This window comes from Diadema antillarum, unplaced genomic scaffold (genome assembly GCF_040938485.1).
Source record: "Diadema antillarum isolate AM-2024a unplaced genomic scaffold, OU_Dant_1.0 scf00000211, whole genome shotgun sequence".
NCBI classification, from domain to species: Eukaryota; Metazoa; Echinodermata; class Echinoidea; order Diadematoida; family Diadematidae; genus Diadema; species Diadema antillarum.
This window is the reverse complement of record NW_027271100.1, coordinates 1077501-1099460: the sequence shown is the minus strand read 5'-3', so window position 1 is coordinate 1099460 and position 21960 is coordinate 1077501. Positions and strand designations below refer to the sequence as shown.

The following is a 21960-nucleotide window of genomic DNA, read 5'->3' as shown; positions in this document are numbered from 1 at the left end:
GGGTTAAAAACGAGATCAGTAAAAGAGGGTCAACCAAGAGCTGTAAAGCCCTTTTTACACTTGTGTTTCTTAACCCCGGACTTTCTCTGACCCAGGACTATCGTTAGTCGCGTACCAATTTTTTCAGCTTTTTACACTCGCCAATTAGTCCCGTACTATCTCTTGTACGGGGCTAAGGAGAAAACTGACCTTTTTACACTCGTATTTCTTAGCCCCGGACTTTCCAAACCACATGAATACTCATGATTACGCTGTGTACTGTACACGTACACGCACTCACCGGCAGCACTTGATTACCTCGTTTCTGATTGGTCAGTGAGGGTCGGACTTCGTCTCCGTCGCTTAGCCCAGGATTATTTTTTTCATTCTGTTTACACTCACTTGCTCGGCACCGCAATTGCGGTGCTAACCCTGCTATTTTGCATGGCCAGATAGTACCGGACTATCGGTGGGGCTAGCCCACTTTGGCAAAAACGAGTGTAAACAGAAAGTGGGCTAAGGATAGTCCCGTACCAACGGTGGGGCTAAGGGGGGGGGGGGGCCTTAGCCCCACCGTTGGTACGGGACTAAGCAAAAATTTACAAGTGTAAGAAGCCCTTAAGAATCAGACCAACATCTTGAGATGACTTCTCCTGCAAAGACTGCCTGACAGAAATATCGCAGGAGAGGGTTTTTTTTTTCTTCTTTCTTTCTTTTTTTTTTTTTTTTTGAAAGATATTTTGATTGATGCAACGCAGTGACAGTGACAGGTCATTGACCATTTGACTGAAATTAGACAAACAGCGATCGTGAGATGGACCTCTGTGAAGTCAGCTGATATGTCCAAAGGGCAACTCAAAACAGCTGGTGTGGTCATGTGATAGTATTAACATCCCTCGTACATAATTCCATACCTATATGTCTATCTGCATAGAATGTTACAAACTGTATCACTTTCACTTTTCAATTAGACACTATTTAAAGTTCTCTACCCACAAAGTATGGCCACATTTATTTCCACGCATTTCCCACACCAACAGTCAATATCTTTTGTGAAAATTCTAGAAAATTGTATGTGAACACAATTTTTCTCATTCAGAGCATATTATTGTAATAGGGAGTAGCAAGGAAATAATGTCATGGTCATAGGTGGCTAATTTGAGCATCACAGGACACCTCCAAGCAGAATTTACTCTAAATTCAGCAAAGATAAAAATCAGTAGAAGCATCCTTGAAGGGTGACTAAAAAAAATGGTCATCTATTCAATCTTTTTTTTTTGTTTTTTTTTTTGTTTTTTTTTTGGATAATTTGTATTTCCAATATGCTGTATTTGCTGGATGAGAAGGCTAAAACAATTTGTGATCTCACAGTAGTGTATCATATAAAAGAAAATTCCACACATACTCATTTTCTAGCAAAATGGAAGAGCACATAACTTATGTCCTTCTGAGGGCTGGGGGGGAGGATACTACTCTCAGCATTTTGGAGGGAATTATCACTTTCATTAAAACAAAAATATACTCTGTGAAATTCTCCTTATGATATTTTCCTTCACTATCTGACAGGGGTAGTGTTCCCAATAAAATTGCTTGGAGTAATTTGGGCCAATAAACCATCTTATGTTGCTCATAACTCTATTGCACCCATGATATTAAGGCAGTGAGATTAAGGTGCAATTGGGGTGTCAATGTATGAAGATACGTCACATCTAGGGTGAAAAGGTGTTTGCATAAATCACAATCGAGAGAACAGAAGATTCATAAGACATGATGACAATTTGATGAAAAGGAACCATCATGTCATCCTTCATGGTAATAGAGTTCATAATGTCACATCACAAACTGGTAACCTCACACCTCTCCTTCGCATCTGGTGAGAAAAACCTGCATAGCTCAAGTATTCAAATATGCATGCTGCCGAGATTTGCCGCTCTGGCCAAGTGACGGGAATCGATCGCATTACGAGGCGGAGGAAATAAGACCAGAGCCGAGGTGTCATCATGCGGTGGCTGTAGGGTGTGAAGGACCCTGGAATGCCCTCCTTTTCTGCTTTTTTTTTTTGCCATGATTCTGGCGACACTCTCTAGAGAAAAAGCCCCTGACATCAATCAACAGGACAGAAAGGTTCTATCGAGTACAAAGCTCCAGTTCCCCATCAAGTTAACCCGTTGAGGACGAGTCCCGAGTATACTCGGGCAGGTATCTATGGGAAAAGCATGTTGAAGCAAAATCAAACCATCCTCAACGGGTTAATGAATTCATCACAAACGCCTTCAAAGAAGGCCAGCATTGCTTCAGTGAAGATTTGTTTTTTTTTTTTTCAGTGAAGCATTAAAAGGACAAGAAAGTTAAACAAGACTGTTATTGAGCCATCTCAAACAGAATTCTATAAGAACAAAATAATGGCTCTCTCTTGCTTTAAACCAAGACCTGTATAATATCATTTTTTTTTTCATAAAAGACCAAATCTAACGTTTTACGTATTTCACCTCTTTAAGTTGCATGTAGGAGGATTCATTGCAAGTACATTATGTTTTAAGAATAGTACTGTGTACATTGTTTCTTGGAGAGCAGTCGAGAGGGAAATGTTAGCAAATGGCTCTAGAAGGGTAAATATGGATACTGCAAAATGCACAGTGAAGAACTTTCTCAATGGGCTATGTCTATAATGTCCACGTGTAGTAAATTTATGGGTGTTTCTTTTCCTATACAGCCTTGTAACAAAGCACTGCACTCATCTGTTCCCTCCCATCAAGTCCCTTAGGCAGGAATTCACTTAGTTATTGCTAGGTGGGACAAGTCTTTGGCAAATTTTATGGTTATCAAGGGCAACATTTGTGAACAAAACATGCATAGAATTTTAATACATTACCAAAATGGTCTACTACAATATGCAGCATACTGTTTGTTTGTTTGTTTGTTTTGAAAAACTTCAGTGCATGCACTTGCTAACTACATGTATCTTGAGAATAGGATTATGCACTACCAAAGCGTAATTACTAGGAATGCTGAGACCCTATGATTTATTGATGAAATATGTAAATCTTGATGGCTTATGACTGGTGACACAGGATCAAGAAGGGATAGGGATGGGATGGTGTTGACAGCCATGTCGTTAGCCACTAATTGGACTCCCTCGGGGGTGCAATATAAATGGGTCACATGATGGTTGGCACTCAGCGTGGGCGGAGGATGAATTCAAGGAGCAATTGGTCAACATCTTTATCAGATCACCTGCATATCTTCCTCAAACTTTCAAAGTATTTTGTATGCGTGGCTTACATCAGAGTGCACGCATTAGATGATAGTGGAAATTGCAGTCCATATGGAACACATAAATCCATGCATAAACTTTCTTTTTATTTGTAGTGAATGAAGTACATCTCTTGTCTAATGACACACAAAAGATACATGTTTTTGTAAACATGCATGAAATCATATCATCATACATATATGCTGTACATAGATCGTTAAATGAAGTCCTCATACGGCATCCTTAGAACTGAGGTAGTCATCCTCTTTCAATCTCCATCCCAACCCTTACATATCATGAATTTCGTAACTCGGCCAAAATAATGTTATGGTACTTTGTTAACCCATTGAGGATGGACTGATTTTGCTACAACACACATTTCCTATAGACCCCTGCCTGAGTATACTCGGGACTCGTCCTCAACAGCTTAAAAATACCTTTTCACCAAGCAACATGTCACAAAGTCAAGCATTTAAATTGTGTCAAGGCATTTCAGGGTATGTGTCTACAGTTAAGCATCATTCACTAAATGAAATATTTATGGCCTGTCTTCTAGCCACTGCAGTTCTATAATCTATGACCCCGTTTACAGTGCGGGGCCGGGCTCGGCCGCGGCCAAGCCCGGCCTCAATTGCGCGGCCGAGCCTCGCAATTTTGTCTGTTTACACTGCTGGGCTCGGCCGCGCTTTTAATTCAAACCTTTCAATATTTTGTCGTAGTGGCGCTCTGCTTGTAAACAAACGCAATTTGGTATTGTCTGGTTTTCAGACCCTTTGCCAACTGAATTCCGTGGCGAGAAAGTCGCTGTTCGGGCAAAGGCCTTTGCCGAAGGAAAAAAATTCTTTGCAGGACAAAACCACCTTAAACTATATTAGTTTCCAACGTTGAGGGGGTTAATATCCCAAATAGCGAAAGATACAGGCAGAGGGTTTGGAAGCCAGACTAAAATTGGCCGCGCATTTGGCCCAGTTTGCGTTTACACTGAGAAAAGGCCAGACTTGGCCGCGTCTCGGCCGCGGCCGAGACCACCTCCAGAGCAAGGCCAAATGCGAGGCCCATTTTGGCCTCGCATTTGGCCTTTTGCGCATTTACACTGAAGCGGGGCTGGGCTCGGCAGCGGCTCGGCCGCAGCCGAGCCTCGCACTGTAAACGGGGTCTATATCAGAGACATTAGAATGTGTTCTTACCAGTGTATCCTTCCATAAATTTCTTTAAGATTGTGTGGAGCAGGAGACTTCTGCACCACAAAATCAAATTATATGACAACATGAAGAATATGTCTACAATCTAAACACGACAAGAACTGCATAATATATTTCAGGCTTTCAAAATTCAAGATATTCAAGTGAAGTCAAACTAAAGTTTTGAATGCAATCATGACCATAATCTTAAAGCATTCTCCACCACATGTACAAACAGTGATAAAACATTTATATGGGATATTATCACTGCATACTGTAAACGTCAATATTTTCGCGCGATTAATTTTTCGCGCTGAGCGGCTCGAAAACATATTCGCGGGTTCTTAAATTCGCGCACGGCAGCGGGTTAATACACAGTCGCTGTTTCATCCAGCGATGCCAGCGTACGATAAGCGACGTAGCGAGCGGCGCGAGTGCGAGTACAAGCGCTCAACTACGTAGTACATGTATTTTACTCGATACATGTTCTGTAGGACTAGTACTGTAGTCGCGGGGATGTAGCACACCAATCGGCCGTGGGCTCGGTGCGTGCGGTGCGTGCGATGATACTGCTATATGCGTAAACATGTCTGTACTACGTAGCAGTATCATCGACGAAGCGCACCAGGCCGTTCAAAATGTGCATAGAAAATTGCGAAGATATATTCGCGCATTTTTGAATTCGCGCTAGCCGAACGTAGCACGAAATCCGCGAAAAGTAATGTACCGCGAAAATTTCCACGTTTACAGTACTCTAGGTACACTATACAGAATAAGAAATGAGAAGCGGGTGGGAACAGATTCACATTGAGTTCTTATCTAAGACAACAAATTTCCCTAAATAGGAAAGTTTCTGCAACTTTCTTACATGTATCCAACAAATCTGCATTCTTCTGTGAAACTTAAAGTGACATTTTATAGTAAATGAAGAAATTTGTGCAGAAAAACTTACACAAAAAAATTATTGTTTACCTTCTTTTTGTAGCCATCATTGACGGGAGAGAGGATTCCTCCGATGACTTGAAAACCTCCTTTGTGGTTCAAGTAGTCTCTAGCAATCTCTGTAGTCATGGCAACAAGATAAGCAAAATTTATATGTTTTCTGTTGAATTCAGATCAGTGGAAGATAACAGTCTGACATCATACTTTTTCTGAAAACTCAATTGCACATATTGAATAAATGCAGTTGTTTGGCTCAGGATATATTGACATGGGTTTTTTTCCTTTTTTCCTTCTTCCTTCCTTTAATATTTCTTTGAAGACATTATCAATGTAACAATGGCTGAATTAAGTCACATAAATGATGCACAAAAAGAACAAAAGAGTCATCAAATATGCAGGATAGCAAATACGAGAGGGAGAACATCTTCACTTTACCTCCATCCAACCCACCACCCATCCCCCCCCCTCCCCGCAAAAAATAACAAAAAGAAACTCCCTAAAATAGAATGAAATAATGGTACATGTATATTTTGAGACAAATTGTATCCCACAAGCAGACAGTTGCATCTCATGTTGAATTTGTACACCCACATAATGAGCATAACTCTCTCCTGGCCTGTTTACTCCGTATCAATATAAAGTATACATTGTAACCCTGCAGCATCCTTTATTTATTTCCACCGCATCCTTGATCATTCATGCTGCAATGTGCCCTAATCTAAGCTCCCATTTCCTCGGCGATAGCTCCGGAAACATTGCCTTAATACGGGAAGGCCATCTCAAAGGCTCTCTGCTTGATACAACGTGACATGTAAATTGCATTCTGCCATTGGAATTTCATCAATGATTTCCCCACCGTTTCATCATCTTTTGCCCAATGCAGATGTCCAGGCATACAGGTACAAACACACTTATACACATGTACAGCATCACAACAGTGGCAATGTGTATTATAAATCAGATACACAGAAATTTTGTAGCACACCTTTTATTCTGATCCATACAAGTGAATGTGGCAGGAGCCTTCAAAATATGCTGTCGGGCTTAACACGTTTGCAAAATTTTGCAATATATCTGTCAGTGGTAATAATGATCACGTATTTCATCTCATATTATATCACATGTTTCAGTATATCTAATCTCATATTATATCACATGTTTCAGTATATTTAAGCTCATATTATATCACATGTTTCAGTATATTTAATCTCATATAATATCACAGTGATGACATTTATTTGGTCCCTCTATTTTTTCTTCTCTATCCCTCCATCCTCAGTTTTCATGATATGGTTTCCATGTGAATTACGTCAGTAATGTTAGCTTATCAGGGTTCAATATTAGCGGTGGCCCAGGGCCACTAAAAAGTGGTGTCTGGCCCCCAAATTTCCAAAAATGCTACAATGTATCTTTCAGTGGAACAATTGGGCAGCTAAAATTCAAAATTTGTATGTCCTTTTATTTTTGGCCACTACATTTCTTTCCCATGCCAGCAAAATTTCACAATCAAAGATTGGGCCACCAGACAAATACAGTTAGTCGCGAAGTTAGTGTCTAAAGATCATTTAGATGATTCTGGACATGTGGATGCATTTCTATTTGTGCATTCATATTCAACAGACTGTCAGCTATTAACCAGCTAGTTAATGAAAGCAGAGTTTTCAGGACGATTTGAATCTCATTACTGATATTTGCTTTACTGGTGGAAAAACTGCACATGCCATACATATTTCATAAGCATTTAATATTTTGAATATTGGGATGTGCGGGCAACTTTTTGAGGGTCTTAACATTGCCATAAACAAACACAGCGAAGAATTGAGAAAAAGTGTCCGCCTTATGTTTAGATCTACATTGCAGATGATATCATGCACTGCATTTGTATTATGAGTTCTTGGGAAAACATTGTCGCTTTGTCAATTGATTTGTAAATATCCCGCTTTCACAAAAAATTTAACCACAATGAAATATACTGCATACACAGCCTCATGAATTTGAGTAATGGCGTCCAACTTTCTTGACGAAGCGTTGCCACAACGGAGGCATCTCAAAAAGCCAGATCATTAAGATCACAAAGCCTGATGGGATAGAAGCCCTATTGGCGCCAAGGGGTGAAGTACAGGGCTACGGGATGCCCGTTAAACTCCTTGGTAATGGTGTGAAGCCCTATTGATGCTATTTCCATGCATGTCAAACAGATGCAGAAATGCTTACACTTCATTCACTCTATCTGAATTGTACATCAGACCATCCTGAATATCATAACTGTGTTGCAGCTCTATCAAATTTCATTCTCTGCATAATGGCACTACGGTACACTGATAATAATAGTACCAAACACCACGCATACATAACATAGCCTATGGATGTACTGCAGTTGGTAATGTTTTTGTTTGTTTCATATTTTGTTCTGATCCAATGGATATCAAAGGTCATGTGATCTGGTCTAAAAATGTATAATCATTGTTAAATTACATTCTTTCTCATTTAGTCTTATTATACAGTTAGCTAGTGATGCTACAAGTGCTTTTTTATAGGTATAATCTCTTTGATCTGCCCGTAGTTGCGTGCACACGAAGAATGAATCATGCCCATCCTACCGCGGCAGGACGATCAGCGTCCTACCGCGTTCCTCCGCACGATTTTTTTCCCCTGCCGCTGCGCGAGGAAAAAAACGTTCAGCGCGTATTACGCGTTCGGCAAATCGTCCTACCGCAAATTTGCGGGATCCCGCGGTAGAACGCTAGTGAGAATAAATATCCCTTCCCTAAGGGAGTTCTTGTGGCTCTGTGGATAAAATCACGGATTAGCAATCATGATGTCCCGTGGTTCAAGTCCCCTAGTGGCAGTGGTTGTGCCTCTAGGCAAAGCACTTTATCTTTTCTGCCTTGTCCGATAGCCATTGGTCTGTGGTTGCTTGCTTACAAAGATTCATCATTTTCTTTAGGGGCTACAAAAAGCCTGTCATGATACAACAATCATTATATCAGAATACAAGTACAACATTGCCTACAACTTTCTGCAAATTATGTTAATCTACATTGTATATATGAGAACTGTTCAGATGCGGTTTCCTTGACTGATTGCATTGTACTGTGTTTTCTTGTCTTATCAGCAAAAAAGCATGCTTAGTGTAATGAAAAAATTATGTTGCAGACATTGCCATTAAACTTTCCTTTTTTCCTGTACACATGTGATGCAACTATTTGCATCTGCAAGAATTCATTTAAAAGGACTTTAATACTCCAATAAAAGAATAATCATAATACACGTGAAGACTGACACATCACTTGGGGCTGGTTTAGAATTGTGAAGATATGAATAAGAGAGTTGATGCTCCCCTACACAAAACATGTACAGCTTAGTAATTAAGGCATTCTATAGGGAACCCCTGTATACTGCCTACTGGGACTTATTTGTCCGATATTGCATGCGTCAGGGATCACGTCACACGCACATCTCTCAGAGTGGAGTGCCAGGATAGCATGAGTGATGGAGCGGGGGGGGGGGGGGGGGGGGGAGGGGAGGGGAGGATGGGGGGAGGGGGGAGAGGGAGAAAGGAGGAGGAAGAGGAGGAGGAGGGGGAGAGAAAAAGAGAGAAGTACCCATCTGGAAAACTGATAGATTCTCTGTTAGAGTGATGGGTCCCACCCCCACACTGGTAACTTCTGAGGGGATATTCCTAGAAAGTAATACATCTCGGCAGTATTCCATCCTCTGATGACGTGCATGCTTTGATAAATTTAACCGCTGCATTGAAATGCACACTCGGACATGTAATTTGGAGTCTTGCTGTCGATTCTACTTCAAGCGGCTAAAATTTAGAAGTTTTATTTCCTTGTGATGCTGCAGTAGTATACCTGTGTCCCTTTTTTAAGTATCCCTCCAAATCTCTTCTTGAGAACATGTCTTACTACAAATGTTGGGATGGAGACTCCATGAAATTAATCAACTCTTTCACATAAAATTTCACATATATTGACAAAATGCAATGATTTTTTTTTTTATGTTAATGGTGCAGTATTTCTCTGCTGGGTATCATTAGACTTACTTTTTTTTTGTCTGATAACATGTGTGACCTTTTATGATATTTGTTGATCATCATCAAATTCCCATATGTATGGTAAAGATTCTATATTGAAATATTTCATACATGTGCATGTACATTAACTCTTTAATTCATATACCTGAATAAATCATCAAAATTATTCACACATTGATAGAAATATTCAGTTTTGTGAGTCCATCAATATTTCATGTGAGAGAGCAAACATTTCAGAGAGAGGCATGAATGCTTGTTACTTCTTTCCTTTCTTTATTGGGACCAGCATTTGGGAACCACAAATAAATTTGATGAATGGGGAAATATTTCGTCCCTTGTAGATTGAACATGGTACTACAGGTTTTGTTTTGAAAAGGACTGTTTGTGATCATGTCTGGACTAGACAAATTCTGAGAGGCAGAATACATACAGTACAGTATGTATGCACACAAGAAAGGATATAACAGTGAAACTTCACGCACCGGTATACATGTAGATTTAAGATATTCACTGAATTCGACCACAATCACGATACAATAATAAATGTATTGTAGGAAATAGTTGCAACCAACATTTCAGGAGGTTGTTGTTATTATTATTATTATTATTATTATTATTATTATTATTATTATTATTATTATTATTATTATTATCTTTGTTATTATCATTTATATTTATATTATTATTATTATTATTATTATTATTATTATTATTATTATTATTATTATTATTATCATCATCATCATTATTATCATTTATATTTATATTATTATTGTTGCTATTGTTGCTGCTGCTGCTGTTGTTGTTCAGACTTGGTTGTTTGCTCGCTCATTCTTTTCTATCTCTTGCATCAATTGAAAGAAAAAGAACCCTTCCTTACATTCACATGATATTACATTATACCACCAAAATTTGTGAAATTTTGATTCCCATATGCTCATTTCTGCTTGCTCCACCTCGTGCCCAAATAAATTTAGAATCAAACCCTGCAACACTGCTTGCAATAAATCATGCATGTAATGGATCATAAACCAATGTTGAGTCACACTAAGTCAGACTAAACTCATATACTGGAGGGAAAAATGGTGACAATTTCTACAACTTCTGCCCTTATCTGGAAATAATCCTTTTTCCTGTCCATTCCCATAATTTCCTCTGGAAGGAAATCCTCTTCAGAAGAAGCTGGTGTAAACGGATGGGTCATCTCACCAATACCAGGAAACAGAACGATTGCACAATACGAGCAGATGAAGCAACCATATCAACTCTGTAGCCCATAGAATATCCACAATATGTAGGCCTATGTACATTGTATGAATCATGTGTAGGTATATTATTATACCAGCAGTCATCGAATCAGTCTTCAAAATTCTACTTTGCTCCTTATAGATTTGTATGCACCCAAATGATACCTTTCATTTATTCACTGGTGTGTATGACATTTACACATGTGAATTTCCTTGACAATGTAATCCTTATACATGTACACGTGAGCGACTTTGGACATTCTGAGATTTATGTTACGACTTTCATGTGATGACTTCATGAAACGAACCCCAGGTTTTTAAGAAATGTATCCATTTAAGTTTAATCTACTGTGCATATTACAGTCATGGTAAACAGTAATCTGTACGTTCCTGTACGCTGCACATCTTTCTCTACACAACAGTCCTTTCTAGGATTATCTACAGTTGTACACATGCTGTTACTGCAAACCTACCTTCTACAATCTCATTTCCTTTAAGTGTAAATCTTAGCTCTTCTTAAGAATCAAAAGTGCATGCAGAAGTCCTCAAAAAGGATTCATTACATTAAGCTAGCTCTTCATATGTATAACATTGAAATTAAATGAAAACTGTGGTTCATTGACTAGCAAATTCAATTTCTGCTTTTAAACACACATATTTTACACATTGTATACATCAATATTTGGTGTAATTCAATTCCTGCAGATGTAGAGATGAACTGAATTTTTTATCTTACACTGATGAACTACTGATATCAAAACCTGGTTTTTCTGAATATTTTTTTTTATCCTCATGGGTACAGATACAACCTGAGATTGTAATAAATGTGTGTAAAGTAGCACTCAAAATACTGTAAGAGGCAAGCATTTTACAGACACCTTCCTCTACAATATCTCAAAATGTGAAGTGTAACTGTTTCCAGATCTATATTTCTAAAATATACAGTATTGCTCAGATTCTATAAGTGGGAAAAATGAGTAATACATTTGTAATTACAGCTGCTGTTCAAAGTAAAATCACATGTGTAATGTAATTTACACGTTTGTCCTTGTAATTTATACTTTTTGGTGTAAGTCGTGGTATGATTACTTAGAACCCCAGCCATCACTTATACTGAAGAAGAAGAAGTACCTGTACTCTAGATCAATACTCAGACCTACAGGATTACATGTGGACGTTGGCCATTGCTGTATGTAGGCCTACAGCGTAATTGTTTTGAGGATGTAGTGCTGCTTATCATAGGTCTGTGTCATGTGTCTAAATTTACATTGGCTTATCAAGCACTGGGTTAAATTTTTGAGCAGATTTCTGGTTTTTTATAGTGTCTACAGATACATCATTCCGATTATTCAAATTCTTGGGCAAAAAAATGGTAATGTTTCTACATCATCCACTTGAAGGGATGGTATAGTATTGGTGGAGATGAGGATTGGGCTTTTAACTTTTTGCGAGATATCAAGAAACCACTAGTGAAATAGTACAGAGCATACACTGTACAACCATTCTAAGAGGAATTCAAAGTTTATTTGATGAAAATCGGTTTTAGAATGGCTGAGACATCCAAAAACAAAGTAAAACAAAGCGATCGTAATAAGTGGGTCCCACCTTTTATTAAGATTGCACTATTTTGGGTATCTCAGTCTTTTCAAAACCAATTTTCATCAAATAAACGTTGAATTCTTCTTGAAATTTATGCTCTTTTTCATATTTCATATGCGGTTTCTCACTATCTCACCCGAAAATGTTAGAAACCTGAAGTTAGGTCTCAACCAGAACTATACGATCACCTTAAAAAGAAAGAAAAAATATAACATCTTTAAAAAAATACTTCCATGCCAGTGATAAGTTTTCATTTGCAGGAATAAATTCAGGTTAGGATCTACAGCACAAGAATAGGGGTTCGAATTCATTTCAAAATTCCAGAGTATGCATTCCCATAGCCCATGCATCAGCAATAGGGTTTGGTTGAGGGAGTTGCCTTTTTTTTTCCAAGAACTTGCAATTTTTGTAAATTATAGGTCCTACCAGTGAGTCCTAGATGTTATAGATCTGGCATTCTATATTAAATTGGCTATAAATTATTAGATAGCTCCAGGATACTACTACCAGGGTCAAGTGACATGGAGGGTACAAAACCTGCACCAAGATTCGACCTCATGTGCCAAAATTTGACCGCATGCAAAAGCACAGACTTTATCCCTAGAGTAAAAGCCCCAATTTTCGGACACTTAAGCTTTTTTGCAATATTTATTCAACTCAAATAATTTTCCACAAAATGAAATCTATAATAATGTTTGTTACATATATCAAACTAATTTTTCTTAATATTGATTTTCTCAAACCGATCATAAAATTTCACAAAATCCCCAAATATTGTCACCTTGTCAATTCCCCAAAATTCGGACAGCGTCTCCAAAATCCGGACACGCGTGCAATGTCAGTACGCATACAAGGCCGCTGAAAAATCCGCGCGCGCCATACCTTCTTGACGCAAGGTTGCATTGGGGATGTTGCGGCGCCCGTTCGTGTCCGAATTTTTGGGACTCTGCACTTGCATTCAGCCCCTGTACATTTATTCACTGCATCGGCACGTACGGAGATTTTGTTTTTCTTTTGTGTTTTTGAGGATACCATCACACTCTGAGCTTGCGATAAGCGAAAAATCTCGCAACAGAACGGCGTAATTTTTCAATTTTTAGCGCTTTTTCGGTGACCCCGATTCTTTACACGGGCCCTAATTTGCGCGCGCTTTGGAAAAGTCGCGGCGATTCCGCGATTTTGACGGCAAAATTTGGGATTTTAGATGGATTTTTGGAGGTGACTCGGGCATTTTCGCGTGGTGAACGAGTGTGCTAGTGTGTGAAACGATGTGATATGCTTGTGCTGTGACAGTCGACTTTGCTGCCTTGTGATAAGTGGTAAGTGTCCGGATATTGGAGGCCGGCCGAAAATTGGGGTTCTTACTCTATATCAAGTTTTGGCCTACACATACTGTATACGCTATAATTTTCGCGTACATAAATTTTCGCGAATTGCCGCTGTCACACTTTTTCGCAAGTGGTTAAATTCGCGATTGGGGGACCAGAGAAAATACGAAGTGGCAAAGAAAGTGTGAATTTTCAACTTACTAGCAAATACGAATGATACTAGTTATACACTGCATGAAAAAAACTTACCAAACTCTGCGAACTAGTAAGTTAGAATTCAACATTTTTGAAGTGGTTAAGTCCATCGCGCTAGATTTCTGACGAGTGGTCCCCTTGCGATAATGGATTGGCTCTCTACAGTATTCGTAAGTAGACGTGGATGTGCGTAAACAAGCTTAGCCAGTATGGTCTGTTCGGTAAGCCGTGACATGGTATACTAGTACTGAAATGTTTGTATCATCAAGGCAAGGGATTCATTTTGGAAGGTAATATTTTCGCGTGTTGTTAATTTCGCGAATAGCTCCCGACTCGCGAAATTTGCGAAAATAAAACCCCCGCGAAATATATAGCGTATACAGTACTACACTAGCTAGCGTCAAATTTGGATGGCATTACTACAGTCGAATTATGGGCGGCTTGCTTTATTATGAGGAGCTCTTCCTACTCAGTGGTGGATTCAGGCGGGGGTGAACCGGGCACGCACCCCCCCCCTGTATTTTTTTTTTTTTTAACAAAAGAAATAAAAAGGAAAAATGGAAGTGCCTGTACGTCCCCCCCCCCCTTTTTTTTTGTAATTTTGTAAAGGCACCTCCCCCTCCCCTTTTTAGTATATTACAGAATTCCTGCCCTGGATCCACCCCCGCCTAACCCCGGGACGCTCCGTATACACAGTTACACACTGTGGGAGCGTCCTGAGTCAATAGAGTGCTATATCGGTAAGCTTGAAAAACATACACAGTCTGTCACAGATTTTCGCACCTCCGTAGGTTTCGAATATCACGAGGAAAAAACGTACTTTTATAGTATACATAAGATTCTTATCTAATTAATACCCTTCGTTCACCTTGTTCTTGTTCACATTGGTCCAATGATCTTGAAAAAAATGTTTTTTTCACGGCCATATACGGGTCCGTAGTCCTAGCTCCCCATCCCATTCACCATTTTCGAAATCAGTATGCAGTACACTGCGCACGTAAATATTCATGTGCTGGCGGAGTCGCAATGCGTTTAGCCTTCTGACAAGGCGTGCGCGCGCGCACCCACCCAGAAAGCAACGCAATATACAGCGAGAGGGTTTGCCAACAGTATGATAAGGCCTTGCCACAAAGCTACACGACTTGATGGCCAGCGCATGCGCACAAATCTCAAATCCATTTACTGTATAAGATGTAGTTCTCCCGAGTTCCGAGTCGCATTTAACTCATCAAACCGAGCAGAAAGGGACTATTACCAGAACCAAAAGTTGAACGCAGTCAGTCTTCAACATTACATCTTCACCTGTAAGTCTTCATATTGCGGAATTTTTGCGATTTCATATTGATTTTTAGGCGCTATACTTCGCCTGTCATGATCATGTCTGCTACAATGCGCAGCCCCAACACTGCGTGTTGGGGCTGGTCGCAGTTAACCCCCGCCCTGCTAGCGTTACAGTAGATCACATTCCTATTCCTAATCCTAGTCCTACCACCCCCTCTCTGCATTTATCAGTCTCAAGTTGTAGCATGTGTTGAAGCACAATGAACAAAGACTGAGGCTATACTACTGGATTGTACAGCACATGGCCGCTCTGATTCTCTTACCGTGGATCCTGCCATTTGCATACATGTAGGATATGCATTATCATATTGCGCCATAACTCACCATGCTCACTGCTTTACAAGGACGGTTCGTGCACGTTGTGCAGCACAATGCTAATTACGCCTTACGCTACGCCTTGCGGTACAGTTTCATTCATTCTCAACTCTCTAATCTGTTCGCATTGCTGAAGTCTATGTACGTATTAACTCACTACAGTGAAACACCCGAATATTCTCGCCTTAGATATGCAACAATACTTACCAAACATCCTCAAATGCATGTTGGTTATCGGGTTAAAAGACCCGCATGCTAGCAGCATCACTCGAGTGGGCGCAGCCATTTTGTCTGTTGTGGCTATGTGGGGTTGACGAACTATCGTGAGAGGAGTCGAGGCAGGCGCAGTGGGGATTTCACCGTACGCGTTGCCTCCTACGGCGGCGGACGCAGCGGCGGCCGCTCCGTTGTACGAACATCTCGGACATGTCGTGGGGGTCGAACTTGTTTTGATCGGAGACGGAGGCGCACGGAAGAAGTGCGGCGAAGCTGATCGTGAGCGCCTCGTACTATCTCGATTGGGCTTCATGCAGATCGTAATAAACTTGAACTTTCCCGGCATTTCAGACTAAAGAAAAGGAGTTGAAAAGCTGCGACACTGTCCCCATTGCGTAATCGCATACATTCTCCCAATAAGAGTTGTTTGCCGAAGAGTTTTATGAGCGCAGAAACTTTTCACAGGTCACCACCGGATTGAGGTTTTTTTCCAACTCCCAGCCAAGTTGGTTGAATGAGTTACCGACGGGGGCGGGACGGGAAGCCTACAGAAATGCAGGCATTGGGCCGCACGATTTTGACGTCATGCTTACCTTCTTACGCTGCAGGACAAAATATATTTCTCGGTAGAAAGGGCTATCTCCAAATCTCTGCTTTCTCGACCAGTTTACTGCGTGGGTGACAGTGGCTGTGTGGCTTTTTGCCCGCATTTGTACTTGGATGTGTGCTAGGGCCTATATAAAATACTCACTAAACATCGTCAAAGCCAACGAGAAAACACAACGAAATTAATGATGGCAAATTTTTGTCGGCTAAAATAAAAGTTTGGATTACTAGTATACTAATAAAAAGTAAGTCCACACGACCTTAGAAATACGAGTATAAAGGACGGTTTAACAGACTTTGATGAACATTACAAACCTTCATCGTTTATCAGAAAGGTATTATTATTCAAATCTGAACTCTAATCCTCTGGACTTAAAAAGACATGCAAACATTATCACTTCAAAACGACATAAATATTTTATGGAAATGCGTGTTCATTTTGATGAAAGCGCAAAACAGCACTTTCACTTCTCATGATTCTGTGTATATAATGGTACAAGACATTCAATAAGAGACGGTAAACATTGGGGTGGGGGAGAGACATTCCTTAAACGTTTCTGTGATCACTTACAGAGAGTTTGTCTATATGCACTTTTTGAAGTCGTTCCTGTCTGTCTTGGGTTATCATAACCATATAGGCCTAAACATGATGTGAGAAGCAACCTGTTGAGGACGGACTGATTTTGATACAACACGCATTTCCCATACACACCTGCCCGAGTATACTCAGACTCGGGACTCGTCCTAAACGGGTTTTAACACAGATTGTTGCCTTGCATGGATGTGAACATGACGACATTCTACTAAAACATGTATCAATCAATACAGTACAGAAAACAGACATAAAACGCGTTACGGTGGTATTTGATACACTTCATTTTTTTTTCAATTCAATTCAACATTAATTTCATTTTTCGACCAAACATATAAGTTACACTTCTTTTGCACAAAACATGTAAGTTACACTTCTTTTGCACTTGCGTGCAATATAGGCCTACATTCACTGCCTTGGGGTATGAGTTGGTTAATTCTAAAACAAAATGGAGGAGTCTATAGATGACATTGCGTAATAAGTCAGAGAGATTGGAAGCTGGCTCACATCTCAGCATATTATGTTTTCGAGTTCTTTAAACATTAACAGAATTTTAAAAAAGTCCGATGCAACTGAAGTATGTTGTTGTTAATGTTGCCACGTCTGCTACTGATAGTTGGACAGTACCAATCACTATAATTTTTGTCTCATCGAGTATATGTCTTTGTGAACAAATTAGTCAGCTTATGAACTTAGTTTTTACTCCCTCTCATATTTCTTCTCTTTCTCCTCTCCATCTATCTATCCAATAGAGTTACACTATACCTATCTATCTATACCTATACCTATCTATCTATCTATCTATCAATCTATCAATCTATCAATCTATCTATCTATCTATCTATCTATCTATCTATCTATCTATGTGTATATGATTATGATCTGTCTCCAATCTTTGTATCGAGCTCTTTTTTGTTTTATCTTTTTTTTACCTTTTCTTTTAAGATTATTTTGCTGATGTTATCCATTCGTGATCTATTCGTTATAGTTAGATCTTATTCGTGGGAAAATAAAAAAAAAAACATGTTGATAAAAAAACATGTGTTGATAGCTTTTGTTTCTCTGTTTGTTGATTGTGTCACAGAGTTCTTGCATCCTTATATTTTTACCATTTTGTATCCTCCATCTTGTATAGAATCAGCCTTCAACTGTAATATTCTTCAATCAATAATACGGGGTGTAGTTGTTCCAGTATCTCGTTCTTCAGCAAAGAAAATAGCAATGACAGCACAGAGGGCGCACTAACTATTGCCTTCCGTGTCTGTATTGATGGGTTTAGGGGTGCATGGGCTACTTTTGTTGTATTCTCTGTCCACCTGCTTGCTCGTCTTCTCTCTAATCCGATCGGCTATCTCTCCCTCTCTCCCTCCCTCCCTCCCTGTCCATCTCTCTCTCCCCTCCTCTCTCTCTCTCTCTCCTCCTCCTCCTCCTCCTCCTCCTCCGCCTCCTTCTCCTTTTGCATTTAACAGATATACAAACAAATGAAATTATAAACGGAATTTAGAAATACGAATGAACAACGGAAGAAACATGAAAGACAATCGTGAAAGGAGGCCGGTCAGGGAGAAGAATGAATAATTAGACGGGACAGACATAAGGATGGAAAGAAGGATGGAAAAATGCATGAGTCAAATAGGGAAGAGAGGGAAAAAAAACAGGAAAGGGGAAGATGCGAAACGAGTTTTGTGCACCAAAGAGGAGTAGATGAGAGTCTGAAAGATGACCGAGGATTGGAAAATGTAGGCAACCTATATACTTTCCGACGGCGCGCTCAATAGATAGAGTACTGTAGTTAACAGGGGAAAAAATGCGCTAAACTGCATGCAACAAGCGTGATTGTTGCGTAACAATGAATTGCGCTGCACCTCTATAGCGTACTTAGCAACGGCTTGGTATATTATAATCACAGTGGGTGTTATAATGTTTTGTATTAAAGTTTTGTGTTTTGACACGGACGCTTTTACTTGCTTACTTGCGAATTTCGGAAGAAGCAGTTCCATACATTCTTTGGCACTTGCAGCATCTTTTAAAGTTTTTAAAAGATGGGTTGCATTCATTCCAAAGTTGGCCCTGACATTGATGAGTTTGATCCGGGCTTTATTCCGCAGAGAGTAAGCCGCTTCCGGAAAAAGGTAAAGATGTCATAGATTTACGAAGAATCAATTTCGATTAAAAACGCATTAAATTTATTCATCATCACTTATTCATGATTTATGAGTTTATTCCCTGTCATGGATAGAAAATAAACATTATTTTGGCAGTTTCTCACTAATATGTTTAATGACATACAGATACATTCCCATTCTTGCATTTTTATACAGTAATATCACTTCGATAGCACCATGAAGACATTTAATAGGCCTAAATACAAACGTTGGCAAGGGTACAGTCATCAATATTTCAAAAAATCTCAACATCTATGTTTTCATGATTCTGCATTGTTATGTGATTCTTTATCGAAAATTTAATGCACATGTAACTACAGTTAATTTATCGGAAAACATAAAGTAGGTCAATTTGTAGGATTTATCAGTAGGTTAGAAAGGAAGGAGAAAAACGCCCAAGTTTTTTCCAACAGTCAATCATAGCGCGCTTTTAGATACACACCCACCTTGGGTTAGACTACTCATTGGCCTCAACTACTACTCATCATGTCATTGGCCGCAACTACAGTATGTAGTACGGTTTATCTTTGGCACTTCATCGATGCCAGTGTTCAGGCATGTCAGGTGAAACGCGCTATGTCCGAATTGATTTTGTCAAATGAAATTAAACAAACTGGTCAGTGAAAGTTTCTCTTATATATTAAATGATTAAAGAAAGTTATGAAAGCTTCACGCGTTTCCACGAAACAGTGACTTTATTCAAAACTTGTCATGTGCGAATCTGCTGACACATTTTTAAAATACCTTTTGGTAAGATTTTCATGAACATTTTACGGTGTCATATATCTATGAAGTTAGACTTTGTAAAAAGTTTTTGTTGATGGCGATGCAAACATTGTTAAACATGACGTGTAGCTTCAGAGAGATGTGTATTCTCCTCTGCATCACTGAATTCTACGTGACATCTACGTATTTTATGACTCCCATGTTAGGATGATCTTCCTATGAAGGTTATCATGGAAGTCGATGGCGGTGATTATTGGGATCCGACATCGATTGATACAGCGCCCGATGGTGACGAGTGGGGGGACTTCGTGGTATTTCCAGAAGAATGCCGCAAGAAGATCTTCGACGAAGACAACGACCCCGTTAAGGTTGGTTCGTTTCCCCATTTACTTTCGTCTGTAAGTCATTGTTAATCATCATGAAAACTGTGCGGTACGTTGGGACAATTATGTAGTTTTACGTTACAAAGAAACTCTCTCACACACACAGACACAGACACACAAATATATATGTATTATATATATACATATATATATATAATATATATATTATATATATATATATATATATATATATATATATATATATATATAGGTAATTCATGCGTACTGACGAAGCTCTGTATTAGCTTTACTGAAAATGCTTACCTTTAAAAAGACTAACCGCATAATGTTTCCATTATTGCAAAATCGTTTAAAATAATTTGATAAGAAAGTGAATGGATTATCGCATGGTGATATGCATTCCTGCATGAGCCATTGAATCTCTATAAGACTTCATGATAATGAGCGCATACTCAATAAAGTCACATGCTTTTCCAGTAATACGTATATCTTTCCTCTCTTTGTTCATGGCACGAGACACCACAGGTATACTAAGGAAATATCACGATGAAACAAAGGTATGGGAATCATTATGACGTCTTTTTTCTTTCTGTCGTATTCAGTACATGACGGGCATCAAAACCGCTGACATCATCAACCATTGCAGCGGTCAGGCAGTGGGTGTTGTCGTGCTGGACGAAGTAACAAGATCGAAAGTCGATCACGAAGTGATGAACGACCTCGCCACGCGGTGTCAAACCAATGATGCCAGCATCCAGAGCGAACCAGGTGATGACGGCAAAATGCCAAGCGATAACGAAGGAAATGATAACATCAAAACGTCAGATGATGGATGCAACAGCAGTGAAGTCACCATGGCAACAGAGGAAGATGGAGGGAGGGACGGCGAAACCATTTCCACATCGGAAGATGATGAAGGGAGGATTGAAACACCCGTCTTGCCAGCTCGGAAGGAGGAGGAGGAGGAAGAGAAGGAGAAGGAGGAAGAGCAGGATGAGGAGGGGGAAGAAGAAGAGCACGAGGAAGAGGAGCAGGAGGAGAAGGAAGAGAAGGAGGAGGAGGAGAAGGAAGTGAAGGAGGAGGAGGAGGAGATGGAGGAGAAGGAGATGGAGGAAGAAGAGCAGAAGGAAGAGGAGGAGGAAGAAGGAGAGGAGGAGGATGGAGGACCACCTTTGACTGGTAGGGACGAAGGAGATGCTCGAGATGATTTGCCAGGGGTCGAGAAGAATTACTCGGAGGAGGAGGAGGAGGAGGAGGGGGAGAAGGAGGTGGAGGAGAAGGAGATGGAGGAGGGAGAGCAGAAGGAAAAGGAGGATGAGGAAGAAGAGGAGGAGGAGGATGGAGGACCACCTTTGACTGGTAGGGAAGAAGGAGATGCTCGACATGATTTACCAGGGGTCGAGAAGAATTACTCGGAGGAAGAGGAGGAGGAGGAGGGGGAGAAGGAGATGGAGAAGAAGGAGATGGAGGAGGAAGAGCAGAAGGAAGAGGAGGAGGATGGAGGACCATCTTTGACTGGTACTAGTGGTAGGGTAGAAGGAGATGCTCGAGATGATTTGGCAGGTGTCGAGAAGAATTACTCGGAGGAAGAACCTCTGATGGTGGCGAACGAAGAGGAACACGAGAGTCTCGAAGACAAAGTTGCATGTCACCAGCTATATGACGAATTGACACATGAAAGTAGCCGATCAAATGATCTCACAGGTGTGTGCCATTATAACACACTTGGTTATTCTGCTTGGAATGTTAAACTGTTCTTGCTGGAATGTGAGTGTTTGTATGAATATCTTCACATCCATGTTGATGAATAAATTATTGCATATATTTTTTTGATAAAACATCATTTTTGAACCCTGCAATGATCGCAAAACCTCCAGAAAATTTGTATC

At 39.9% G+C, this 21960-nt stretch overlaps 1 protein-coding gene across 1 annotated transcript in view; it reads right to left on the bottom strand.

Annotated features, from left to right (window-relative positions):
• Window positions 1–16100, bottom strand: part of LOC139724357 (nicotinamide/nicotinic acid mononucleotide adenylyltransferase 1-like) — a 51629-nt gene extending 35529 nt beyond the window's left edge. The window contains exons 1-2 of the mRNA XM_071635508.1: window positions 15630–16100; window positions 5386–5474 (exon numbers count right to left, since the gene is read on the bottom strand). Of these exons, the coding sequence (XP_071491609.1) occupies window positions 5386–5474; window positions 15630–15984 (444 nt within the window). The 5' untranslated portion in view covers window positions 15985–16100. The remainder of the gene's footprint in view (window positions 1–5385; window positions 5475–15629) is intronic.
• Window positions 16101–21960: the final 5860 nt, after the last annotated feature.